Source organism: Erinaceus europaeus, chromosome 21 (genome assembly GCF_950295315.1).
Source record: "Erinaceus europaeus chromosome 21, mEriEur2.1, whole genome shotgun sequence".
Classification (NCBI taxonomy): Eukaryota; Metazoa; Chordata; class Mammalia; order Eulipotyphla; family Erinaceidae; genus Erinaceus; species Erinaceus europaeus.
The window spans coordinates 27,743,345-27,770,985 of record NC_080182.1 but is presented as its reverse complement, the minus strand read 5'-3'; the positions used below and the strand labels follow the sequence as shown (position 1 = coordinate 27,770,985).

The 27,641-nt window shown below is 53.5% G+C and overlaps 1 protein-coding gene and 1 long non-coding RNA gene across 13 annotated transcripts in view; one reads left to right on the top strand and one right to left on the bottom strand.

The window, feature by feature from the left end:
- Positions 1 to 3,629: 3,629 nt before the first annotated feature.
- On the top strand, positions 3,630 to 17,595 carry LOC132535295 (uncharacterized). The gene is made up of 3 exons (XR_009547077.1): positions 3,630 to 3,764; positions 14,293 to 14,427; positions 17,336 to 17,595. It is a non-coding gene; the product is annotated as an uncharacterized LOC132535295 (long non-coding RNA).
- Positions 13,842 to 27,641, bottom strand: part of TMCC1 (transmembrane and coiled-coil domain family 1) — a 137,965-nt gene continuing 124,165 nt past the window's right edge. For all 12 annotated transcript variants that reach the window (XM_060180648.1, XM_060180645.1, XM_060180649.1 and 9 more), the window contains 2 exons: positions 19,318 to 19,453; positions 13,842 to 17,044 (listed from right to left, as the gene is read on the bottom strand). In XM_060180648.1, coding sequence (XP_060036631.1) covers positions 16,730 to 17,044; positions 19,318 to 19,453 — 451 coding nt within the window. In that variant the 3' untranslated portion in view covers positions 13,842 to 16,729. The remainder of the gene's footprint in view (positions 17,045 to 19,317; positions 19,454 to 27,641) is intronic.

Here is a 27,641-nt window from a genome sequence, read left to right as displayed (position 1 = left end):
GTTCTGGCTTCCCAACCCAAGGCTGACCCCCCCCCCCGCTGGGTTCCCCCCTCCAAGGCTGACCCTCCTCCCCTCCTGCAAGGCTGACCCCTGCCCTGTCCAGCTGGTCCCCCCCACTGCTGACCCCCCCCATCCCGGAAGCTCAGGGAGTGTTTGGTGTTTGTTCAGGCGGCTGAGGGGAAATCAGGCGGAAACCAGGCAAGAGATGTTTATCCAGAGGAGGGGTGGGCTTCACCCCAGGGGGTATTGGGAGGGGGGAGGAAAAAGGGGAGGGGAGGGTGGGGAGGGAAGCTCCTGAGGGTCCTTCCTTCCCCGCCAGGGGCTCCCCCAGTGGGAAGCCTGCAGACTTCCACCACCACAGGGGTCAGGCTGCCCCCACCTCCCTGGAGGGGGGTGGACACCCAGTGGCCGAGCAGAGGATACAGGCAGGGGTCACTCTACTGGGGGTGGGGCAGTTCTCCTGTGGTGAATGGGGTGGGGTGGGGGTGGAGGGCTTCTGCCTCAGGGACTCTGATCCTGGGCATGGGGGTGACCTTGGGTGTGGGTGAGACCAGGGACTTCTGGGGAGCTGAGGGTCTAGGGTCAAGGGTCAAGGATCATTACAGGCAGAACCTCTCAGTCCCTTCTATGTAAATCACACAGCCCCAAAGCCCCCAACACCAGACAGGACCCTGAGGACACGAAGGACTAACTGGCTGCGGGGGGGGGGGGGGGGCGAGAGTTCCTGCCACTGTGCTGCCCCCTCATACCCTCCCAGGTCAGAGAGGCCAGAACAGGGCTGGGTGGCCTGGCAGGCCACTGTCCCACATCCACCCAGCCCCACCTGCCATTGTCCAGGTGGTCTGGGGAGCCTGGAACAGTCTGGCCTAGAAGTCTGAGTTGGGGGTCTGAGGAGGCCTGGGGGGGCCTGGGGACATATGGGACTTGAGGGGTTCTGGGCTGGGGGGGCGTTGGGAGGGTCTGGGCTGGGGTCCTGGGGGGCTCTGGGCTGTGGTTGTGGGGTGACCTGGGGAGGCTCTGGGCTGCAATTGTGGGGTGATCTGGGGGGTCTGGGATGGGGCAGCATGAGTCCCCCAGTTGTAAGTGCCTACCAGAGGGCCCTGCTCTGTGGCCAGGATCACCCACCAAGCCCAGAGGCTCTAGGCCCTCAGTCCCTCAGAAGCCACAGACATCCTGGGGGAGGGGATGGAAGGGTGGAGGGGCTAGGCCCTGGGGACTGGTGGGCCTGATGGTCACTTCTTGGGGTACAGGGTGTGTGTAGTGGTCACCTGTCCCCGAACCTCAGTTTCAGTTGTACAAAGTGTCTGGGGGAATGGGACTCAGGATGGACACCACTCACTTCAGCTGCTCAAGAACAGGGCAGCAGGCTGAATGGAATGGAGGAGGAGGAGAATGCTACTGGCGGGGCCCTTGGGGACCTGGGGGCACAGCCTGGAGCTGGGGACAAGAGGGTCTGGACACAGAGGCTGTGCTACCAGCCATCACCACGAGGGGGAGACAGAGACCAGACTTCCAGCTCCGGACTCCAGGCTGCTGGGAACTCGCTTCAAAGGCAGAGACTGATTTGGGGACTGGGGGGGGGGGGGCGGTGGCGGCTTGGGGAACATGAGGTCTGGGGGCGGTGGGGGTCATGGGGGCTGGGGGCCATGGGATCTTGGGGCGGTGGGGGCAGTGGGGCCATGGGGACAGTGGGGGAGGTGGAGACCATGGCGGCCTCAGCTTGCCAGTTCTGTGCAGGTGTTATGGTCAGGGTCAGGGTCACTGTAGGGACCGGGTCAGGGTCACGGTCAGGGGCAGGGAGCCGTGCTGCTGTGGGGTCAGCTGAGGGGGCACATGGAAGGGGGCTGGACTCAGGGGACCTGATCTCCACCTGCCAGGATGCCTCCCATGAGCCAGAGTGGTGCTGCCTTTCTGTCATAGTTAACACAGCTTTGGGGAACACCCTACTGAGGGCTGATGTCACCATCCACAAAAACCTGGGTTCAAGCCCCTGCTCCTCACCTGCAGGGGGAAGGGGGAAGCTTCATGAGTGTCGGAGCAGGACTACAGGTCTCTCTCTCTCCTTTCTTTCTCCTTTCCCCCTCAATTTCTCTCTGTCCAATAAGACAAGTAATATATATATAAAAAAAGTCTTAATAATAATAAATAAACACTACATAAACACATATTTCTAAAAATTAATTCAGAAGGGATGGTGCCTTGTGTCTGAGAGCTTTGTGGGGACACAGGAACCCTCAGGACTCACCCGGACAGACAGTGGGCATCAGAAGCAGGCTGGCAGGTGCCCTGGGTGGGGTCACGGAGCAGCTGGGGCCAGGCTCCCCTCTGCCTGGGGCAACTCTACACCCACCTCACCTCCCTGCTCCTGGCTCAGGGTCCTGGACTCCAGGCTTCAGACTGTAGTGACAGGCGACTCCCAGCTAGACAGCCAGCCAGCCAGCCATCAAGGCTGGAGGGGGTGGTGGCCCCACCAGATTTAGCTTGGGAACTGGGGTGGGGAGGGCCGGCTTCAGGAGCTGGTGGGGGCTGCTCTCCCAGCCTCTTGCTCTGACAGGGCAGTCAGCTGTGGGCACAGGGCCCCTCTGCCTCCCCCACACTGGCTGGGGGGCCTTTGCTCTCTCCAGCCAGGGCCTGAGGGGGCTACTTCCTCTCCAGATGAAATTGGGGTGTTTCCCACCCCAGTTGGTGGGAAAGGCCAGAAGAGTACAAGCAAACCTCCCTTTCTCCCTCCCTCCCTCCCTCCCCCTCCTTCTTCCTCTCTCCCTCTCCCCTCCCTCCCTCCTCTCCCCCTCCCTCCTCTCCCCCTCCTTCCTCTCCTCCCTCTCTCCATCTCTCCTCTCCCCTTCCTCCCTCCTTCCCTCCCTCCCTCCTCTCCTCCCTCCCCCTCCTTCATCCTCCCTCCCTTCCTCCCTCTCTCCATCCCCCCTCCCCTCTCCCTCTCCTCCCTCTCTCCATCTCTTCTCTCCCCCTTCCTCCCTCCTTCCCTCCCTCCTTCCTCTCCTCCAGACCTAGTGCTGGCGCCTTGAGGTGAGGGCAAAGGCCTGGTCAAACCTGCTGGGCCCACAGCTGAGAGGGGGCACGGGGTGGGGCAAAGCTGACAGGGTTGAGGCCCCATGGACGTGGGGGCAGGGGTCCAGGGGTGTGGGGGGCAGTAGGGGGGTCAGGCAGTGATAGTCATGGTGGGGGACCCAAGGAAGCCCAGGGTAGAGCAGCTGTGCTTCCTGGCCTGGGGGGCATGGATTGATGGGGAGCTTCAAGGACAGGAGGCCAAAGGTGGCGGCTTCTCTGGGGCTCTGTGCCCTCTGCACTCCCACAAGGCACTTGGGCTTTCTTCCCCCAAGCTTAAAAAAAAAAATTTATTTATTTACTCCCTTTTGTTGCCCTTGTTGTAGTTACTGTTGTTGTCGTTACTGGATAGGACAGAGAGAAATGGAGAGAGGAGGGGAAGACAGAGATGGGGAGAGAAAGACAGACACCTGCAGACCTGCTTCACAGCTTGTGAAGTGACTCCCCTGCAGGTCAGGAGCTCGAGCCAGGATCCTTATGCTGGTCCTTGCGTTCCCCCAAGTTTTTATTTGTTTTCATGACAGGAGAGCAGCTTTCTGCTCTGCTCCGGCCTGGACCCCGGACCTGCCCACAAGTCCCCGTCCCTCTGCTGAGCTGTGGCGAAGGCTCTGAGCAGCAGCTGCCATGTGGACTGTGGCTGTGAGCCTCCTCTCAACAAGGCTTCTGGTAAAACCAAGACCTGTCCATGGGGAAGCTCCGTTGAGTACAAGTCTGGAGCTCTGTCCACCTACCCAAGGCCACTGTATTCAGGAAAGACCATAACTACAGTTTGCTGGGCCCTGCTTTTCCTTTTTTATACTTTTCTTCCAGAGACAGAGAGAGGGAGAGAGAAAGAGAGGTGCAGAGAGAGGGAGGGCAAGAGAAAGGGAGAGGGAGAGAGACAGAAGGAGAGAGAGAGAGAGTGAGAGACCACAACAGGAAGCCTCCTTCATGTACAGGGCTGGGCTGGATGCTGGGCCAAGCACATAGCAGAGAAGCACACTGTCCCACTGAGCTGTGGTGGGGACAGGAGTGGCAGGGGCCTCCAGCTGGTCACAGCCTGGCAGCGCCAGCAGAGGGGCTGTGGCAGGAGTGTGCTGTGTGGAGAGGGGCCCCTGGAGGGCTGGGGAGAGAGCTGCCACCTGCCAGAGACTCTCAGGGACCGTCCACCCAGCCTTGGCCTCTTCGTGAATTATTTTATTGCAGGGACAGAGAGAGATTGAGCAGAAGGGGGAAGACAGAGAGAGTGAGAGAAAGAGAGCGAGGGAGAGAAAGAGGTACCTGCAGCCTTGCTTCACCACTTGCGAAGCTTCCCCCCAGCAAGTGGGGGTTGGGGGTTTGAACCCAGGTCCTTGTGCACAGTAACCTGTGTACTCAACCAGGTGGTTGCACCACTGCCTGGCCCCAGGAATATCACTTTATTGCTGGAAGAAGTCTGTGGTGACTTGGCTTTTGCTGCCAACGTTATCACTGGGGCCTGGGGCCTGCACAACTCCACTGCTCCTGGCGGCCACTTAGTGTCTCCCGAGACAAATGTGTGCGTCTGTGTGTCTATGCCTGTGAGGTGTGTATGTGAGGTACTGTTCCACCGCTCAGGAGTCCTCCCACTGTGGTGCTCCCACGCTGTGACCAGGGTTTGAACTGGATCCTTCTGCATGGTGACTTGGGCTCTCACGCACTTGAACATGCCACCTGCCAGCGCCTCTGTGGGGATTTGATAGTCAGGACACCAAGACCTGCAAAAGCTGATTGACCTTGCCAAAGTCACACAAAATCTGAAACCCACAGCAGTGGGGTAGCAGACAGCATGGTGTCAGAGGCCGATGGGGCTGGATCCAAACCCTGACTGTGACGGCCCCAAAGGATAAAACCCACATGCCTGTGAGAATGGATGTGTATGTCACCTGATGGGCCTCAGCTTCAGGCTGACTCCCACCCCTCTTTCATTAGTGATTTAATATTGATTTACAAACTTAGGAGATAACAGGGGTATAATTCTGTTTCCATCACCAGAGTTCTGTGTCCCTATTCCCTCCATTGGAAACTACAGTGATTCTCCCAAGGTTACGGATGTGGGTTGAAAAAATATATATATATATTCCTCCCATTTTTATTGATGTCTACTGCTCTGCCTTCACTTCCGTTCTAAGTCACCCTACACCTATTACTACTTTTGAGTGTCTTTCCTTTTTCCTTTATCCTCCTCTTTCCTCTCAGATAAGAGAAACAGAGCCTGGGTTTCTCAGATGTTTTCCAGATTCACTTCCTTCTTAGTGATGCTATAAAAACAAAGATTACTGGTAACAAACATTCTGGGTCCCGGTGGAAATGGAGTTCAGAGTTCTCTGGTCATCTTCCCTTAACATTTCTCCCTCTGGGAGTATGGACCAAAATTCCTTATATACATATATATTTTAAATTAATTTTTATATTACAGAATTACATGTCAACAGGGGTTTGAATCCACCCCATTCCCACCACCAGAGTTCTGAATCTTCAGTCTCCCCACTGCAATCCACCACAGTTCCCCTAAGGCTGTAGACACGGGCCAGCCATCATCTCTACAACTATCTGTCCGCATTTATACATAGTTGCCGTTGTTTTTTTTTTTTTTTTTCCTGATTCAATCCTCTCTTCCCCTCCAAGCCACTCATGACACCATAACTCCCTCCATATGGCCCTCTCCTTTTCCTTCTCTCTCTCTGGGAGCTGATGGAGCTGGAGTGCAGAGTCCTCTTATCTTCATCCTGTCACTTCTCCCCCGCTGGGAGTATGGATCAAGGTTATTTATGGGGAGCAGAAGGTAGCAGAAGGATCCTTCAGCCGGTCCTTGTGCTTCGCACCACGTGTGCTTAACCTGCTGTGCTACTGCCCGACTCCCAGCCATGCCACCCTTAAGTCCTGGTGATTATTAAGAGGGATCTTCATCAGGGGGCCAGGCGGTACCACAGCAGGTTAAGTGCACATAGGACCAGCCGTAAGGATCCTGGTTTGAGCCCCCAGCTCCTCACCTGTGTGTGTGTGTGGGTCGTCGCTTCACAAGTGGTGAAGCAGATCTGCAGGTGTCTTTCTTTCTCCCTCTCTGTCTTCCCTTCCTCTCTCACTTTCTCTCTGTCCTATCCAACAACAACAGCAACAATAACAATAACAACAAAATGAGAAAAATGGCCTCCAGGATCAGTGGATTCATAGTGCGGCACTGAGCCCCAGTGATAACCCTGGAGGCAAAGTAAATAAATAAATAAATAAATAAATAAATAAATAAATAAATACAATAAAAAAAGAGGGATCTTCGTCACAATTGTTGGACACCCTAGCAACGTCTCAGTAGTTACTGAAACACAGGGCTATTTTGACTGAGCAGGTACATGTTGACTCGGGCGGAAGCCCAGGCATGTCATCAAGTTCTCTCAGCCTTGGATTCTGGGATTCAAACACCAACCGTGCTGGGCTAGAAAGGAGAAGCACTTTGGTGTAAAGGACTCTGGGGTGGGGAGTGTTCAAGTCTCAGAACATGATGGCGGAGGAGGGACTAGGTAGGGGAAAACTGAGATATGTTACATGTGTCCAAACTACTGTATTTACTGTAAAATGTAAACCATTAATCCCCTATTAAAGGAAGAAAGAAAAAAAAAGCATGTTCAGAAATAGTAACAGGTGGCGACGTTGTTTTAACCATTTTATGTATGTTAACAGTTGTTTCAATCCCTGAGTCGGAGCTCAGTGGTGTAAGAGCCTCTTTGTTTTTCTTCCCTGTAGGCTATGGGAGCCTGAGGGCTTTTAAACTGTCAATAGGCTTCTTAGCTTAATCACTGACTCCTGACCAAGAGATAAAGCAGGGTGTGGCAGAGATAATCTAGTGGTTATGCAAAGAGACTTTCACAGCCCCTCAGCTATGCCACCGAGGTATAGGTCTTCTCCTGAGTTTCCCGGTTAGAACTCTGTCCCCTAGTGTCCCTCCCTGTTGCTGCTCCAGATTCTGAGGGTAGTAGCAATGGAGACTCAGAGTTGCACTTGGTGAGTCTCTGGGGAGTCCTCTCCTCCCTTCAACTGTCCCCTTGTTGTGGAGCAGACTGGAGGTGGTGTCTCCACTGATAAACTGTTGAACTGTTAGCAGCCACTTAATCTCTCCTTAGGCCCCTCTCTCCTCTCTGTCACCAGCCACGCGTGTTTGTACTCACGGGTGATTTACTGGGTTCCTGTGGTCATTCTAGTCCTGTCTTGTTTCCGTCCGGGTGGTCTCCTTTGGTATTCCTAGTTGATCCGGGAGAGGAGAGGAGAGGAGAGGAGAGGAGAGGAGAGGAGGGGAGGGGAGGGGAGGGGAGGGGAGGGGAGGGGAGGGGAGGGGAGGGGAGGGGAGGGGAGGGGAGGGGAGGGGAGGGGAGGGGAGGGGAGGGGAGAGGAGGGGAGGGGAGAGGAGAGGAGAGGAGAGGAAGCCATCTGCTGCTCGTAGCTCCGCCTCCGGAAGTTCCTCCAGGCCCTTTTTCTGAGTCTCCCTGTGTCCTTTGTGTCTCCCAGCCTCTTGATCCCCACCTTGACACCTGGAGAAGCTCCATGGATGGTAGAGCAGCAGATGTCTCCCTTTATTTTACTCTTTCTGGGGGAAAAAATTATTTTTAACCATGAACTTGTGCCGGTCCCTGTTCAGGGCACCATATGCCGGGCTGGGCTAGCTTCATGGGAGGTAGACAGACGACCAGGGACTCTTGGCTGAGCTGGGAAGCAGTATCTCAACAGGTGGCGATGTGACTTAGGAAGAGAAAGCGGGACCATAAGGAAAATGAGTGTGTGTGTGTGTGTGTGTGTGTGTGTGTGTGTGTATTTCTAGAAATCATGGTCAACCCGTATCTGACCTTGGGAGAACCACTGCTGTTTCTAGTGGAGGGGATGGGGACACAGAGCTCTGGTGGTAGGAACAGTGTGGAATTAGACCCTTTATCTCATAATTTTGTTAATCACTAATAAAAATAGAAGGATGGGGAGGAGGAGGAAGGAGAAGCAGCAGTAGCAGCAAGGACTGACCCGCCTGCTGAGCTTCCTCCACACCCCCTCTGCTTCCAGATGATGGCGGGTGGCATCGGTCAGATGTGAGAAGGCAGCTTAGAGTCTCTGATTGGCAGAGATTCCAGATGGAGAACCCACTTATTTATTTACTTATTTCCTCCAGGGTTATCACTGGGGCGTTCTTATTGGTCAATTGGCGATTCAGCATCAGGCAGATGTTATCTGCCTACAAGAAACACATATAGCAGTCGATGAAGCTGCTCGATTCACCATCAGTGGATTCGATTTAATATGCTATAATCTCCATCCTAAACATGGCCGAGCCATTACGCCAAATCGTGTCTTGCGGACGTTTACCATACGGCCTCTTCGACCTTCTACGACTCCATTACTATTGGAACTATTCAGCTCGTCAACGTATATAAGCCTCCCAGTGCCTCATGGGATAATGAGGTCCTGCCTAGCCCGAATCACCCAGCCATTTATGTTGGAGACTTTAATAGGCATCATCAAGACTGGGGATATTCCTCCACTCGTGCTGACGGCTCTATCTTAGCCGACTGGGCTTCAGCGAATGACCTCTCCCTATTATACGATCCCAAACAGCCAGGCTCTTTTCACAGTGCTAGATGGAATAAAGACTCGTCACCCGACCTGTGCTGGATTAGCACAGTCAACGGCCAAGCCTTTCCCGCTACGAGACAAGTTCTCAAGATCTTCCCGCACAGTCATCACCGCCCAGCTATCATCCACATTGATCTCCAGCTCCCACTGATTCTGTGCTCGGAGAAACTAAGATGGAACTTTCGGAAAGCAAACTGGCGTCTGTTCAGTGATCTTACCAACAAATCTATTCCTGCAATTCCAATTAACTCTATCCCCTCTGAAGATTCCTACAGGCGCTTCCGCCAAGCCATCTTCAAAGCAGCTTACCAAGCCATTCCTCGTGGGAGACGTGCTAACTATACACCTTGTCTTGATGCTGAATGCGAGCAACTACTAAAGCAGTATGATGAGTCGGGCGACCCAGATGTGGCTGACCATCTCATTGCCTCCCTGGATGCAGCACGCCAAGCCCGCTGGCAACAACTCACGGAAAGTCTGAACTTCACCCACTCAAGTAGGAAGGCCTGGAAGCTTCTTCACAGACTGGGTGCTGGTAGCCAACCCCCTCCCGTCTCCCATCCTCCTGTATCTCCAAACTCAGTGGCCAGTCACCTAACTCAAGTTGGACGTGCTAAGATCGACCCAGTCTGGAAAAGAGAAATTTCCCATGAGTGGTCATCCCACTTCCGGTTATCTTGTCCATCTCCAAAAATCTCTCCCTTTACACTGTCTGAACTGGAAGACGCTTTGAAGAGGGTTAAATCGAGAACAGCTGCTGGCTATGATAACATCACCCCAGAACTCATTCTTAACCTGGGCCCCGTGGCAAAGAAGTGGCTCGCTTCATTCCTGTCCCACATCTTGGAATCTGAGTCTATGCCCAAAGTTTGGCGTCGTGCGAAGATTATAGCAGTTTTGAAACCAAAGAAAGACCCAACACTGGCCGCCAGCTATAGACCAATTTCTCTCCTCTCCGTGTGTTACAAACTCCTTGAGAAGCTGCTTCTGTCACATATTTCTCATCTTACAGAGAAATTCCTATCACCCGCCCAGGCTGGTTTCCGCCCAGGAAGATCTACCTGCGAACAAGCCCTGGCCCTCTCAACTTACATTGAAAATGGATTCCAGAAGAATTTAAAGACTGGTGCTGTCTTTGTTGATCTCACAGCAGCCTATGACATGGTCTGGCACCGTGGTCTCCTAGTCAAGATCTCAAGATGCCTGTCTCCATGGGTGGCCAACACTATATTGTTTCTTCTCCAAAACAGAAGATTCCGGGTACATCTGGGTGACAAGTCTAGCAGATGGAGACTTGTCTCAAGTGGCCTCCCCCAGGGCTCTGTTCTGGCTCCTACGCTATTTAATATTTACATCAATGACCTCCCAGAAACTGCTTCAAGGAAGTTCATCTACGCCGATGACATCTGCTGTGCAACTCAGGCATCAAAGTTCGACATCCTCGAGGAAACACTCACAAAAGACATGTCTCTGATATCTGATTACTGTAAAAAATGGCGACTAATTCCTAGCACTGCAAAAACGGTATCATCTGTTTTCTATCTACACCATGCCTCGGCCTCGCGTGAGCTTAATGTGCAGCTTGGCGATACGAGAATCTGGCATGAAGCCCAGCCAGTCTATCTTGGTGTTACTCTCGATCGCACTCTGTCATTTCACAAACATCTCATAAAAACTGCAGCAAAGGTGGGTGCGAGGAATAACATCATTGCAAGACTGGCCAGCTCCTCATGGGGCACAAGCGCTGCCACACTGCAATCATCCTCTCTGGCATTATGCTATTCCACTGCAGAAATACTGTGCCCCAGTATGGTTCCGTAGCCCCCATGTCCACTTGGTCGATTCCAAATTATATTCCTCAAAGAGGATAATTCCTGGAACCATCCATTCCACCCCGGTTCCATGGCTGCCAGTTCTTAGCAACATCGCCCCGCCAGATATTCGTCGAGATGCGGCATCATCTAAGTTCATTTCCCATGTCTACGCTCGACCGGACCTGCCAATATACGCGGATATCTTCACCCACCCTGTTCAACGCTTGACGTCTCGTCACCCAATCTGGTCCCCTACGCCTACACTGAACTTCTCTGTTCCAGTCTCTTGGAAACAGAGTTGGCAGTCAGCTGAGGTAAAGAACAAACACCTCATCACAGACCCCTGCGAGCGTCAACCCGGCTTTGACCTAGCACGTTATGACTGGGCCCTCCTCAATCGCTATCGAACAGGCCATGGCCAGTGCGCCGCTATGTTCCATCGCTGGGGAGCCAGAGACGACCCGAACTGCCCCTGCGGCTACAGACAGACTATGACCCACATAGTCAACGACTGCCACCTCTCCAGATTCAAAGGAGGTCTCGAAACTTGACATCAGGCTCAACCTGACGCTGCTGACTGGCTACGGAAGAAGGGCAAACGCTAGAAGAAGAAGCTGGGGCTTGGTGCCAGCACTATAAATCCACTGCTCTTGGAGGCCATTCCCCCCCCCCCCATTTTATTGGATATGACAGAGAGAAATTGAGATCAGAGGGGGAGAGAGAGGGAGAGCAGGGGCCAGGTGGTAGCGCACCTGGCTGAGCATACGTTACAGTGCGCAAGGACCCAGGGTGAGGAACTGGGGGCTTGAACCCGGATCCTTGTGCGGGTCCTTGTGTTTAGTACTATGTGCGCTTAACCGGGTATGCCACCGCCAGGCCCCTTATTTATTTATTATTTTCCTTAGTGATTTAATATTGGTTTATCTAGTTCCCAGACAGTGAATTAAACTGTGGGCTCCCCCATTACAGGATCAAAAGGCAAATGACTGCAGGGGGGGTTGGTGAGGACAGCATCATGCTCACTCCCCAAAGCCCCAGGTTCCATCCCATTGAGGGTGTCCCCCCCAGTTCCCCGGGTTTTGATGTAGAGTCACACCTGCTTCAGGCCATAGCCCAGGTTCCCATCACCCCTTTCTCTTGCTCAGTGGTCTGCCAACACCTTCAGTGGGTGTCCCAGCCTGGCTCTTGCCCCCTTCAGGGAGCCTTTCCTCTCACCCTGCCCCGCAGCCTCCCCTCCCCTTGCTCCTCCTCCCTCTCCCCCTCCCTTCCTCCTCTTTCTCCTCCCCATCTTCTGCCTTCTCCTCCTCCTCTCCCTTTTCCTCCTTCCTCCTCCACCTCTACCCAGCTCAGGTTTACAGAGAAGCTTTCAAAGGTTGTTGGGTGAATGTGGGGCTGAGCTGAAGGGCCCTCTCAGAGTCCCCAGCAGTGGGACACCCAGGTGAACCCCGGGCACCAAAAGGGAGCCCATTTGGTGGCCCAGAAATATGGGTGGCCATACTCTCTCTCTCCCAGCAGCCCAGTCTGCTTGTTTTTGGCCACTGAGGTCATTCCTGAGGCTTGGGGTCTGCACAACTCCACCATCCTTGGTGAGCTTCAATGATAGAGGGTGGTGGAGGGAGACAGAAAGGAGACACCTGCAGCACTGCTCCACTGCTTGTGAAGCTTCCACCTACAGGGGGACTGAGGGCTTGAACCTGGGTCCTCTGGAATGGGGACGTGTGATCCCTGCTGGATGACCCACTCACAGTCCCTGGTCTGTTTTCCACCCGGTGACTCTCTCATCTCTGTAACCAGCCTCCACTTTCTAAAGCTTCCATGGGAAGGAGCAGTTCTGAAAGGAGTGTGAGCTGCCTTATCAGGGCACTATGCAGCCAGCCTGCTGTTCCTGGTGTGGGCAGCTTCTGTAGCCCCTGGCACTGGGCACTGGACACCCCGTGCATCTGTATTTGGCACCTAGGCCACATATCAAGAAGCTGAAGGACATTCTCACAGCAGTTCAAAGAGTTTGGACAAGCAGCATCTTGTGAATTTTCACAAGAGCCCATGGCAAGTCCAGGTGTGTGTGTGTGTGGGGGGGGTTGAGTCAGGCCCAGGTGGGGGGTTTGGGGGGGCTGAATAGGCCCAGGTGGGGGCTGACTCTGGTTTACGGGTGGGGTAGAAGGCTCTGGGCTACTCAGAGCAGGACCCTGTGGTCCAGAGACCCCAACTTGGATCTTGTCAGGGAGGGAGCACATCTAAGGCCCCAGAGATTCAGAGCGAGGCTGGGTGGCAACCCAGACAAGCACAAGGGCCTCACTGTCATGGGTGTCAGTTATATCTCTATGGTCACCCATGGGAACATGCGTTTGTGTCCAAATCATTGTAAGAAGGGCCAGCTTACACACCCTCACGGGGTCAGAGACACTGAATTGGGAGGTACTGTGCTAAGCCCCTCCAAACTACATGGCAGGTTTTTTTTTCCCATCTTTTTTTTTTCTATTTTTTAAGCCTTTTTTTTTAAGATTAATTTTTAAAAAATTATATTTATTTATTGGATAGAGACAGCCAGAAATCAAGAGGGAAGGGGGGGATAGAGAGGAAGAGAGACAGAGAGACACCTGCAGCCCTGCTTCACCACTCGTGAAGCTTTCCCTTCTGCAGGTGGGGACCGGGACTCGAACCTGGGTCATTGCTCATTGTAGCAAATGCACTCAACCAGGTGTGCCACCACCTGCCCCCCCTTTTTTTTAAAAGAAAGATTTTATTTATTTATTTGGTATAGAGAGAAGGAAAGGGGAGAAGCTGGGGTGGCGGAGACACCTCAAGATTCCCCCCGCAGTTGGGGACTGGGGACTTGAACACGGGGCCTTGCGCACTGTAACATGTGAGTTCTACCGGGTGTGTCACTGCTCAGCCCCTCTAAGTGGCAGTCTGGTCACTCCATGAAGGAGTCGTAGCAACGTGAAGTGATGTGTGAAACCCCGGGAGAGAGTGACAGCGACCCAGTCACAATGTCAAGGTAATGGCTACACTCACACAGACACACACAGTAACACACACACACAGACACACACACAGTAACACACACACTCACACAGACATACACACACAGTAATGCACTCACATACCCACACAGAGACATGCTCACAGAGAGACACACACACTAGTTGTTTCTTGTGCACAAGCATGTGGCAATTTCCAGGCCGACACGCTTGCCACTGGGACTGTGTGTGCAAACAGTGGAGGGCAGCATCGAGCAGCGAGGTTTTTATCTGAGCTATACGGACACTAAGTGCCCAAGCACGGGCAGCGACGACACAGCACAGCCCGCTCCTCTCCCACAGGGGCCGCCAGTGACACACACGTTCACGAGGGTGGCTTCTCCGCTCTTCTTCATGCAGGTGTTTTTATTTATTCTTGCACACTTTGAGGAAACACACTTGCAGTCTGGGAGTCAGGCTCAGCGCGGGCACCCCCGTGTACACGTCTCGGACAGGAACGCCAACACTGAGAGCCACACTCCAACCCCAGCTCCGTGAGGGGTGCAGCTCACCGCTGATGCCCTTTGGCTTTCTTCTGGACGCACACTTGGCAAGTTGAAAAGTAGCCAGGACCTCGCTGGTCCTCGCTTGGAAGTCAACATGTCACCGGCTGCATGCCAGAGTCAACTGCAGCAAGGAGGTGCGGGAATAGGCTGACAGGGCCAGCAAGGGAGACTCCAGCCGAGCGCTCTTCTTGCTGTCTGTCACCTGTAGCTCAGCTGGGTGCAGGGGCGAGAGAGAGCCCAGTCAGCCAGCTATGGAATTCTAACTCCTTTTACCCCCAGGAGCCTTCCTTGCTGAGATGCTGTCTGCGTGGCTGGCATCAGGGTTGGAGCAGAGCTGTGCCTACAGGCTCCGGTCAGGCCCCCGTGGCCTGGACGGAGTCCTCACTCCCACGCCAGCCTCCCGTGCAAGCACGGGTGAGTCTCCCTGAACACCTCACCTCCTAGGAGTCCTTACAAGAGAAGTGGCCTTGGTGAGAGGGGAGGTCTCCACTATTAGAGAGAGGGTTTCGGAAAAGCAGACGTCGAGTGAGGCTATAGGAAAGCTGAGTAGATTGGAGGGCCGAGAATAGCACAGCAGAAGAAACGCAGAGGCAACAGCTATGGCAGCAGGTAGGTTAGTGTGTGTCGGAGCACGGCCACAAAGAGCAGTGAGCCTGGGGAGGCAGTGGGCGGGAGTGGGGGCAGGGAGCTCAAAGTGGGGGCCTGGCTGGCCGGACTGAAGGTCCAGTCTGAGAAGCTGGAAGCCACTTTCCAGAGGCACAGCCTTTCTGTCTCAGGGCTGTTCCAAGGCAGGGACTGCCACCACCCATAGCACTTAGCTGCTCCTCCGCCCCTCTGAGACACACTGAGGGGCCGCCCCTTTTCACGGACTCTGGGGGTTCTCCTCCCTGCCTCAGCCGGTGTGCTGAAGCAGGGTCTAACACGGCCACAGTGGGATTTGGTACCCCCTAGAGCTGCTGCCACGCTTTCGGCAAAGTGAACTTCTGACAGAAGTCAGCTCCGCTCGGGACCAGTGTGCCCTGGGTGGGGCCTGAACAGGGATTGGCTCCAATTAATCCGGAAAAAGAAAAAAGTCACCTCTGTGTTGGCAGCTGAGCCCACAGGCCTGCCATGATATCGCCAGTCGGGCTACCTGAGTTAGAAGAGCAAAAGTGATCGCGGCTCAACACTGCCTCTGAGCAGGCTGCCTGGCTAAGCCACGGGAGGTGGGTGGGGTGGGTGGGGTGGGGGAGCTTGTACACTGTCCTCTGGGACAGACCAGGCTGTGGGTGCTCAGTGGGTTCCCTGAGGACTTTCTGGAGGAGGGCCAGGCAAAGCTATGCTCCTTCCACTTGCCTCTGGCTGCAAAGAACTGGGGCTCAGAGGGAACAGTTCTGGACTCAATGCGGAACAGATAAGCCTTGTAAGGCCAGCTTGCATCAGGACGGTGCGGCTGGTTAGAGACGCGGAGAAGGCCGGTGCTTTGAGCTGTGCTTGGGAGCCCCTGAGACAGCCATGCTGTCCAGCTGGTCTGGGTGGCCAGGAAGCTGGCCACTCTACCCCCTGGTCTGGCCCCTCTGACCTCTCGCCTCCTTGCTGGCTTTTGGGTGACTCTCTCGGGCAGAGAGAATAAAGCTGCTCTGCAGAGAAGGACGGCAGGAGGTGGGTGCTGTGTCGCTTTGGTTTCAGTCATTAGGAGTGTTGACACGTAAATCCAGGGACATGGGGTACTTCTACTCTCATCAGTCTCAGTTCCTCCGGAAGAGGCCCCAGCGGATACTGGGGGACGTTCTTGGGGGGGGGGACTCTATACTATCATACTTGACGTGGAAACAGCCTTCCTCTCTCTTCTCTCCAACCACACAAAGCCCAAAAACTGGGGTGTGGGGTGGCAGGACATAGAAGCAGCAGCGGCGGCAGCATCACACTCAAACAGCCAGACGCTTCTTCATTTGAAAACAACGCTTCTTTATTTCAGAGGAAAAATAAAAGACCCCCAACCCTCTCCAAAAAAACCCCAATGGTGGTAATAACAATAATAAAAAATCCTATTAGGAGCCATAAGGAAGCACTGAGAGTTTGAGTATTACATTCTTCAAGTATGCTGTTCGGATTTTTTTTGTTTTTTAAATTGGTGACTAAACACATATTTAAAAAAAAAAAAAAAAAAAAAAACCTTAAAAGTGCGGCCAAGGGTTTTGCCTAGAATCATGTAGAGGGCTTCTTCCAAACACTGGGAGAGGCGGTGCAGTGGGCCCAGGTGGACGCTCTCTCTGTGTCCTAGGGAGGTTGGGGCAGGGTCCAACGTGCCCAGGCCTCCCTGGCTGGCACAGGGCTGGCTTCAGGCCACAGTCGGGAGTCCCACGTGTCCCCCGGTCTGGTCTCCAGGTGACACGGTGGCAGCTTCACAGTAAGATGGGCGCGCGGGCGGGCGTTGGGCCGCTGCAGGCCCTGACATCTCAGTGGGCTTCCTGCAGTCCTTCAAGCCATGAGGATGCCCTTCCGAGAGCTCCAGACACGGGTTCAAGTTAAAGGGTGTGTGAGATCTGCATCCCAAGGAAAATCATGCTACATAAAAAGGATCCAAGATTCCTGCCCAAAAACGTTCTTGGATAAAATCTAAAAAATACTATTGCAATTGTGTCTCTTGAAGAAAAACATTATTCTAAATGTAAACAGATCCACTCAACTCCTGTGGCGCAGAGCCCGGCGTGTGGGCCGTGCTCGGGGTTAGGGGTCATCTGGGGGCGGCGAGGACACGGGCCGCATAGCCCGTGAGGGCGTCCCAGTGCTTCCAGAGCAGGGCCAGCAGCAGCAGGAGGAGCAGGGTGCCCAGTGTCCGGCCGCGGGTCTTGAGGAGGGGCACCACGCAGTTGGCGACGGTGGACACGAACACCAGCAGCACGGCCATGACGGCCAGCAGCACGTTGATGAGTTTGCCTAGCAGGTTGCGGGCCGTGGCGTTCTCCAGCCCCTCCAGCTGCACCACCTGCTGCTGCTGCTGCTGGAGCTCCATCTTGGAGATGCGCGTCTGGCAGGCCTCCAGCGCCTCCTGCAGGAGAGAGGGGAGGGAGGGGAGGAGGTCAGCACACATTCTGACAGGAGAGGAGAGGGGAGGGAAGAGAGGAGAGAGGGGAGGGGGAGGGTCAGCACACACTCTGATGGACAGGAGAGGGAAGGGGAGGGCACAGGGAGGGGAGAGGGGAGAGGGGAGAGAAGCCCCCTGGGCATGCCAGCACAGCCTGAGCCATGCCAGGGACTAGAACACGCCGGCACCCTGAGCACAGGCCTCACACTCTTACTCCCTGAGCTGCCTCATGGCTTCTCCTTTCTCATTTACCAGGGGCAGAGGCCACACTGAGCTCAATCCCCAGCAAGTCCTGCCCCACAACCATTAGGCTACAGGACATGCAAACATGGCCAACGCAAAGCATTCAAGTAGGATGCTTCGTCTGACACGCCCTCAGCTCCTTTCTGATGTGAAGCAGCACTGTGTGTTCATCTCTTGCTGGCATCTAAGTGGCTGGGAGAACGCTCAGAAATTCTTTAACCTTTTTCTAATAATATAAAAGTCTCAGTGCAGGGACTGTGCTGCACTCTACAGCAGGTCTCTGCCGTGTCTGTGTCCTGGCAGAAGTCCTCACACAGCCCTTTGGAGCACAGGTCTGCTAGAAGAGGGACAGTGTTGTGGCCAGCTCCCTAGATCCCCGAGTCAGGGCTGGGCTCCTCACAGGTCCTGCCTCTCCCTCCTCCCTCCCTATCTGCTTCCTAGAGCTAACCTGGACCCCCACTCTGTTCCACCCCAGAGGTAACCTGGACCCCCACTCTGTTCCACCCCAGAGCTAACCTGGACCCCCACTCTATTCCACCCCAGAGCTAACCTGGACCCCCACTCTATTCCACCCCAGAGCTAACCTGGACCCCCACTCTATTCCACCTCAGAGGTAACCTGGACCCCCACTCTATTCCACCTCAGAGGTAACCTGGACCCCCACTCTATTTCACTCCAGAGCTAACCTGGACCCCCACTCTATTCCACTCCAGAGCTAACCTGGACCCCCACTCTATTCCACTCCAGAGGTAACCTGGACCCCCACTCTATTCCACCTCAGAGGTAACCTGGACCCCCACTCTATTCCACTCCAGAGCTAACCTGGACCCCCACTCTAGTCCACCTCAGAGGTAACCTGGACCCCCACTCTATTCCACCCCAGAGCTAACCTGGACCCCCACTCTATTCCACCTCAGAGGTAACCTGGACCCCCACTCTATTCCACCTCAGAGGTAACCTGGACCCCCACTCTATTTCACTCCAGAGCTAACCTGGACCCCCACTCTATTCCACTCCAGAGCTAACCTGGACCCCCACTCTATTCCACTCCAGAGGTAACCTGGACCCCCACTCTATTCCACCTCAGAGGTAACCTGGACCCCCACTCTATTCCACTCCAGAGCTAACCTGGACCCCCACTCTAGTCCACCTCAGAGGTAACCTGGACCCCCACTCTATTCCACCCCAGAGCTAACCTGGACCCCCACTCTATTCCACCTCAGAGGTAACCTGGACCCCCACTCTATTCCACCTCAGAGGTAACCTGGACCCCCACTCTATTTCACTCCAGAGCTAACCTGGACCCCCACTCTATTCCACTCCAGAGCTAACCTGGACCCCCACTCTATTCCACTCCAGAGGTAACCTGGACCCCCACTCTATTCCACCTCAGAGGTAACCTGGACCCCCACTCTATTCCACTCCAGAGCTAACCTGGACCCCCACTCTAGTCCACCTCAGAGGTAACCTGGACCCCCACTCTATTCCACCCCAGAGCTAACCTGGACCCCCACTCTAGTCCACCTCAGAGGTAACCTGGACCCCCACTCTATTCCACTCCAGAGGTAACATGGACCCCCACTCTATTCCACCCCAGAGGTAACCTGGACCACCACTCTATTCCACCCCAGAGCTAACCTGGACCCCCACTTTATTCCACTCCAGAGCTAACCTGGACCCCCACTCTATTCCACTCCAGAGCTAACCTGGACCCTCACTCTATTCCACCCCAGAGCTAACCTGGACCCCCCACTCTATTCCACCCCAGAGCTAACCTGGACCCCCACTCTATTCCACTCCAGAGGTAACCTGGACCCCCACTCTATTCCACCTCAGAGGTAACCTGGACCCCCACTCTATTCCACTCCAGAGCTAACCTGGACCCCCACTCTAGTCCACCTCAGAGCTAACCTGGACCCCCACTCTATTCCACCCCAGAGCTAACCTGGACCCCTACTCTATTCTGCCCCAGCACCCCCCGGTCCCAGGCTGACCTGAATGTCCCGAGCTCGCTCATAGGACTGGTAGGCGATCTTCTCCTCCATGCTGGCCAGCTCCTGCTTCAGGTTCAAGATCTCATTCTGGTGCAGCTCTGTCAGGTCGTTGAGCTGCTCTTCTAAGCGTTCACACCTGTGAAGGAAAAAGTGCGAGTTGGAAGCATTTGCAAGTTTCCTAGTATTTCTTTTTTAAAATTTTATTTTAATTATTTTTATTTATTTTATTTTATTTTGAGAGAGATAAAGACACAGAGAGAAACAGCAGAGCACTGCTCAGCTCTGGCTTATGGTGGTGCAGGGGACTGAACCTGGGACTTTGGAGCCTCAGGCATAAGAGTCTCTTTGCATAACCATCATGCTATCTACCCCTGCCCCCTGGTATTTCTCAACCCAACTCCAAAACCCACTTGAGCACAGTGAGCTATCCAGGGAGTGGCAGGAGAGCAAGTCCTAGTGAGCACAGCCCCCAGTCTGGGTGGGGAGCAGGGCAGCTCGTGGGCACAGCCCCCAGCCTGGGTGCACAGCTTGTCACAGGCCAGGCCACAGCAGTGGCATGGCTTTGCCCATCTCCCACACACAGAGCTGTCGCCAGCCTTGGCTGTGCCCTCAGTGGGCTGAGAGCGGCAGGACAGCCCTGCAGGCCTCGGCAGCACAGTGGGGAATGGCCTTCCCAGCTTCCCTGAGCCTCCAGGGCCCTTCACCATGGGCACTGTGCTGAGGAGTCCTGGGGGGACACACACTTCCCAAGGCTGCGTGTGGGGGGGCTCAGAGTCCTGCCGTGGTGAGTGGCGGAGCTCACACTCAAGAGCCCCAGCATGGCAGCATCACGGTGCTAACGTTCAGGGAGGCCTCTTCCCTGTCCAGGAGCTGAAATGGGGGTGCTGTCTGTGCTGGGCTTTGTGGGGACATGGGGGAAGAGTGTTTCAAAGCAGAAGAACAGCAGGGAGAGAGCTCTGGGAACCAGTGTGGCGGGTCTGAGGGACAGGAAGAAAGCAGCGCAGTTCCAATTGAGGACGATGGGACCAGCACCCAGGACTGTGCTGAGGCAGGGCCTGGGGAGACTGAATGATTCGCCCACTCACGGTTAAACAGGAAATCAGCAGTCAGACTGCCAAGTGAGGAAACGCGACCTGCACTCCCCGCGAGAGAGCACTGTGCTCTAAGTAGTCACGTCTGCGAGCAGTGTCGCCCGGGTGAAACACACGAGTGGGAGACTTGGCGGTGACACAAGCGGCAGAAGGCAGGGCAAGGGCAGGACCAGAGCTCGCTTCCTCATCGACTAGCCGCCATCAGCGTCTGTCCATGTCTGAGTCACGAGAGTCGCCTGGGGATGGTGCATTTCGAGAGGGCAGACGCTGTGGCTGCTCCTGTGCTGACTCCTTGCTCTCATGCACAGCAGCACACGGATGGCACCTCCAGTCTGCAGCGAACACTAGGGAGGAGCTGACACAGCCGGCCAGGTGCCTTCAGGCTTTTGCAAAATGATGAACAAAAGCTGGCGAGACACCCTGGGTGCTGGGGATGAGAGCTCCAACCCACCTCTGTGTCCCCAAGAATTTGGCCTGCCTCTGAATGCAAGTCCCCACGTGTCCAGTTGGGCCACAGCAGGCTGGCCGGTTTTCCTCACCACCTCACGGCCTTAGTCAGACCAGGCTGTTTCTGGCTGACCGTCTCCACCACCAGCCAGCGTGGTCCGTTCAACCCACACATGTGCGTTAAGGTCTGAAACAGGCCGACAGGAGCAAGTCGGTGACGCAAGCATGATGCGAGCATGACGGTGCTATTTTTGGGTCAGTCACAGAAACATCCAGACCCCAGTGAGTAGGACAGGAGCAACAGCTGCCTTGCTCTGGGTGTGGACACAGGCCCGCCTCTGGGCGTGAAGATTCTTAGGAAACTTTCACAACAGTCCTCACCTCCTTCCTCCTTGGGGGGACTGGACTGTAGAGTTAGGCCCAGGAGGCCCAGAGATATTCAGTATGCTTCCCGAGGTGAGGAGGACAAGTCTCAACCACTTGGCTCATGTCTCTTCTTTTTCCTTTATTGGGGGCTTCTAGGGGGTTCAGTAGTTTACAGTCGATAGTAAAATAGTCGTTGGTCACATTCTTCAGTCTTCTACATAACATTCTCACCCCCTCTAGGTCCTCCTCCACCATCATGTTCCTGGACCTGAGCACTTTCAGATGTGCTGGATCACCATCCTAAATGATTCTCTCGCATTGCCAGCAAACTTCAAAATCCAAAAGGAACCACAGGCAGAAAAGAAGCCCAGGTGTCAGCTCCCACCGAGCCCCCTACTACTTCACCACTCAAGTTCTTCTCACTGGGGCTTACTTTCTGGCCCATATTTACTTCCTGTCTGAATTCTAAACTGCAGAAGGCAGGTGCCTAGGTGATTTACAGAAAGAACCCAACTTTCTTTTTAATTATCAACAGCAGTGTGTGGGAAGGCACAGCCATTGCACACGACACGGGATCTCACTGACACACCTTGTGTGCCTCCAACTGGGACACAAAGTTGCAGGAGGTTAGTAATCTCATTTGGAGGCTTTTTTTCTTTCCTCAAAGACCCTCCCGCAAAATCCTATGGTTCAAAGTGAACTTGAGACACCTAAGTATGGCTTGAATTAACTTTAGCCTTAGGATCTTTTCTGTTTGAAAGTCAGCTGTGTCCTGTCTCAGCAGGGGCAGCAGACCCTGTTGGCCCCAACCAAGTCTGCTTTATTTATGACTAAACACACATGGAATTTGTTGTAGGCCAATACTTTCACACACAAAGACTGACCCTAGAGACAGGTTTTAGATGCCGGATTAGTCAACATGGCAGCCACCCTCCTAGATTACAGGTGGAAGCACGCTCTCTGGAGCCACATTTCTGGGGAGTGAGAAACAGTGAGTGCACAGGCAGGAAATGCTTCACCTGCTCCACTGACAGCAGACTGGCAGGGCTCCTGGGACAATGGCCTCCAGCTGGCCCAGCCAGTCACCAAGGCCAGGCCAGCCATGGAATCTGGCGGAGCAGGTCACAGAAACAGGAAGAGGCAGCTATGACGCCAGCAGACAACTCAGGGAGCAGGCACTGCACTCTCTCTCCAAAGTGCAGTCTCTGGCCAGGATGGGGACACAGCTGAGGGCTCTGACATAGCTGGGGTCTGGGGACACCTGGATAAAGTGAGGAAAGTAAGTCTGCCTGACTTTTCTTTTTTTTTTTTATAATTTTTTTCTTTTTTTTTAATATTTATTTTATTTATTCCCTTTGGTGCCCTTGTTGTTTTATTGTTGTAGTTATTATTGTTGTTGTTGTTGTTGGATAGGACAGAGAGAAATGGAGAGAGGAGGGGAAGACAGAGAGGAGGAGAGAAAGACAGACACCTGCAGACCTGCTTCACCGCCTGTGAAGCGAATCCCCTGCAGGTGGGGAGCCGGGGCTCGAACCGGGATCCTTATGCCAGTCCTTGTGCTTTGCGCCACCTGCGCTTAACCTGCTGCGCTACAGCCCGACTCCCTGCCTGACTTTTCTTTTCTGCCTCCAGAGTTGTTGCTAGGGCTCCTGGCGGCCACCCCCCACCCCCACCTATTTTATTCAATAGAACTGAGAGAAATTAAGAGGAGAAAGGTAGAGAGGGAGAGAGACAGACAGACAGACACGTGCAGCCCTGCCTCACCACTTGTGAAGCTTTCCTCCTGCAGGTGGGGAGCAGAGACTCGAACCCAGGTTCTTGTGTATGGTATTATGTGCGCTTAACTGGTTGTGCCACGGTCCGGCCCCCATTGTTGAAACTTACTATGCAACCCTAGTGGGAGTGTCCTCTGGAGAGTTTAAAATCTGTTTATGTCTGGCTTCGCCCCAGGAACCGGGAGCCACACAGCTCCTCCTGCTTAGTAACTGACTGTGGGCCCTTTACACTGTGTGAAGTTAAAACAACTGAGTCCTGAGTGTAGCTAATACACCTCGCCAGCTGGACTTCACAGCTGAGCCTGACCTGCCTCCAGACATGCTCTGAACACTGACGCTCACCTGCGACTGGAGCCAATCCCCTCAAAGCCCGCTCCTGGACATCACGCCTCTCGGTGGACACTGCCTGGGTGAGGACGGCCAGGCAGGCAGTCACGCACGGCACACCTTGGTGTGCCAGCTATCCTCCCTCACAATGGAGGACTCCTCCCAGGGTGATGGGCCTCGCCGTGAGCAGCTGGCTCCCGCAGCTCTACCCTCCCCCTGCGCCACATGGAGACCCCCCACATCCACTGTCACGGAGAGCCAGTCCACAGATCACATGCTTCTCTCGTGGAGTTATTTGTGGAGGAAAACTGTGTTTCAGTCAGGATTCCCTGGCCTGTGGCACTGGACAGCCCGCTTCCCGCCTGTCCTATTGCTCGGGTGATGGCTCCTGTACTTTGATTCTAATGACTCTTCAACTGAGAATATTCCTGGGCTGAGTACAGTGTCTTGCAGCCCATCTCTCCAGGACCATGGTCCCCTGAGCACAGGAGCTTTCTCAGCCAGAGGGTCTTTGGCTGCCTCACAGGACACTGTTTCCTAAAGGCAGCAGGGCCAACTCCCTAGGGAAGAAGCTAAGAGATCATCCGCACAGCTGCTCCCGTCTCTCCTAGTCTATCCCAGTCCCCCCATCTCTCCCAACCCCCATCTCTCCCTGTCTCCCTCAGTCTAACCCAGTCCCCATCTCCCTCAGTCTATCCCAGTCCCCTCATTTCTCCATCTCCCTGAGTCTCTCCCAGTCTCTCCGTCTCCGCCAGTCTCTGCATTCTGTCAGACAGTCGAGTGTTTTCTATAGCTGCTTATTCAGAGAGCACACCTGCTGTGGAGACAGAACTGGACTCCCCCATTTTTAGCAGCAAACATGTTGCAAACCAGTTTACAGGGTGAACTGACACGAAGTGCTTTATCATTCTGGACCTCTGGGTACTCTTCTGCAAAATGAGATTAAGCTAGTATTCTCAGAGGCTCCTTCCAAGGGAACCCTTCATCACAAACACATCTACAATGGGATGAAGACTCGCTGGACAAGAACAGTTTGAAGTTAGTGCAGATTTTGCAATTTTAAAAAGGTCAATAAAAATTCCAATGTCCAACTTGCTCAGTACCTTCCAGAAACCCATGTTTTCCTCATGTCTGAGAGCCAAGCACAGAGCTCAACTCAGGCTCTGCTCCCAGGGTCCTGGGCCCAGCATAGGTATGGGTAGGAAGAGTGCCCACCACAAGCTTCTGGATCCTTTCATCTACTCCAGAGTAAGCAGACGGTCCTAGGAAAAACCCCTCATGGGCACAGTACAGGGGATAGGGACAATGGGCAGTGTGTTGAGTGAGGGACATGGGGAGAGGGCTCAGAAGGGCGAGGCTTCCAGAAGCAGGTTTCCCCAGCGACCTCCACTACTGACCGGCTTGAGAAAGCAGCCTAGATCTGGGTGCTCACGGAGCTTTCAAAGCACATTACAAGGAGGGAGTGGCTCCACCTCCAGGGAGCTCCAAGCTTTGTCTTGGAAGCACTGTCCATGATTCTTCTTCTTTTTTTTTTTCACAGTAAATCAATGTTATTTATTTATCTGGCCTTTCACTTACCCCCCCCCCCACACACACACACATACACACACACATACACAGATGCCTTCAAAATAGAGATGACACCTTTGATCTCCATAGCCTAGAACCTTGCATAGAACTCAATGCCAAAACATTTCAGTACAGGGTGTAATTCTAACTAGCATTTCAAGTTTTGCTGATGATTGAATTTCAATTTTCTTCTTTGATAAAGAAGAAAGAGTGAGACATAGAATGGATGAGAGAGTTCTGAGAGAGTTGAAAAAAAAAATAGGACTCCCTGGGCCATGATAGAGCACTTCTCATAAAATTAATAGAATTTTTCAACTCAATACATGAAATTAATGAGGTACTGTCAGGTACATTAATACAACCAGCTAAGTTGGGTTTTAGTATCTGTCCATACTTCTTACAGCTACATGGGAGATCAGTTTTTTTAATCTTACAGGTTTCAGGATTGAGGTTGGCAAGGTGTGTTCTGGCATGAAAAGATACTGGCTTTGGAGCCCAATCAAACAAGTTTGTGGCTGGTTCTACTATTCACTGAGAGACCTTTGGAAAACTGTACCCCACTGGCCATCAACTTCCTCATCTGTAAAGTGGGGGCAAGCTAGGGTAAGACACGCAAACGTGGGAGGCATCTAGCACTACTTGTGTCATGCACACTTAGCCAAGCTGTTAGGGCAGTGTCCTCTTCCTCCTCCTCGTTATGTGACAGGAAGTGAAAGAACGCATGGGTCCCTCCTGTCAACGTAGACAGGAAATATCAACCAGAAACAGCCAGCAGTGTATCCGAAGCAGCCCATGAGCCACAGCTGACTGCCAGCACAATCTTTCCCTCTTCAAGGCAACTAGTCCAGCCAAGCAGCAGATGGGGAAGTTAGTCAAGAGGTCAGCACACGCAGCTACAGTGTGGAGGAGAGATGGGAAGGAGAAGAAACAGACTTAAAGAAGAGGAGCAAAGGCCCTGAAGAGAAAAGCTGCTTGAGAACACTTGTTTCTCTTTGCCTCTTTGCCTGAGGAGCATGAATACTCCCAGTCATTCCAGTCCATACACGTCCAGGTACCAGTTCGCTGAGAGAGGGCAGTGAAATGTTCTCAACATGCTGAAAATGCCAACACTTTGGTGCCTAGAATAAGAGCCAATCCCTGGGGAAAATTTCATCTTGATAAAATAGTTCGGAGACCAACTGGATATATATATAGATATATGTGTGTATGTGTGTGTGTGTGTGTGTGTAATCTTGTTTTTTATTATTTATTTTGGACAGAGACAGAGAGACATTGACAGAGAAGAAGAGGGAGGTAGAGAGGAAAAGAGAGACACCTGCAGAGCTGCTTCACTACTCATTAAGCTTCCTCCCTGCAAGTAGGGAGCAGGGGCTTGAACCTGGGTCCTTAAGCATGGGGATGATTGCTCAACCACTGGCACCACTGCCTGGCCCTGGAACATGTATTCTTCAAGGAGAAGTTTCTAACTGCTGTATACAAGCAAAGATTGGTGAAGCAACATAGTTGAGCAAGACAGTTTAGACTTTTTCTACTGCCTTCTGGGGGAATGAAAGCTTTTCTTTAATCAGTGTGCTGCTTTAACGCTGAAGTGCTAGACACAAACCAAGTCAGATCATACTCTGTGCTATGCCATCCCCTGGCCCCACTGGTCTTACTCCCTTTTGTTTTTTAATTCAAAAGTTTTCCTTATTCTCTTTTCAGACAATGAAATTCATCATTAGCCTGCTCAAAGCACCCAAAGTGCAGTTCTCTGTCCGCACAAAGACTTTGGCTTGGTTTTTCTACTAAGGTGACAAGGAGGAGTTAGGTCTGACCCCTGAATTGCTTTAAGGAGACAGGGAGGTAGGTCCTGGGAAAGCAGCTTTTGTCTTCTTTGGTTTTCGCATTGGTTTATATCTGAGTTAAAGGTGTAACAAGCTCTTCATAATTTTTAGGCTTTGAAAGAATAGTAAAAATAAAAACAGCATGGGAAATTTTGTTATCCATTCACAATAAAGGAGTCAAAGATGGCAATTTTTAAAGCAACCTCCTGTGAGCCACGGCCCCTGACTCTGAGGGAGGAAGGAGTGGCAGTGCCGGAGGCAGCCAGAGCTGAGCACTGGGACTTCCACACTGGCTCCCTCAGTGCCACTGGAGCCTCGGGACGGCTGTTGCTTCATGAGAGGTGAGGAGACCGGGATCCGGACAGGTCGAGCACCTGCCTGACCTTAGGCTGGGTAAGCGCAGTCAGTCTGAACCTGGGAGTTAGTTCACGACTGGGCGCTTCTCTGGCCGCTCCAGATGCAGAGAGCTAAGTAAAAGCACCACACAGAAAACTCCAGTGTCTGAGTGGCAGTGTGCTAGAACTGCTGCTAGGGCTTCACTTCTCCCACTTTCTCCTCTGTCTTTCTTCAAGCCTTATGTCAGAACTCAAGGATGGAGGGTGAAGAGAAGAGACAGGACTGGACTCCATACAAATCAGCCTTCCCATGACGGAAAAGCTCATTCAGCCCCAGTGCTCATCAAAGGAAAGTGGTAAAAATTCACTTAAGAAAAAAAAAAGTGAGAAGACCTCAGCCAGACTGTCTGTCTCCTGGTACCAGAGCAAGCTGAGGTGCCCTTTGAACTGGGCACCGGGACAGGCCTGAGTCCAGGCCCTTGAAATCTAGGCCTGGCCTGCACTCCCTGCGCTGATGAGCTTTGCATAGAAAGAGCCCCCACGAAGAGTACGGCTCCTCTGACAGACAAGCGGCAGGATACATCTCTGGAG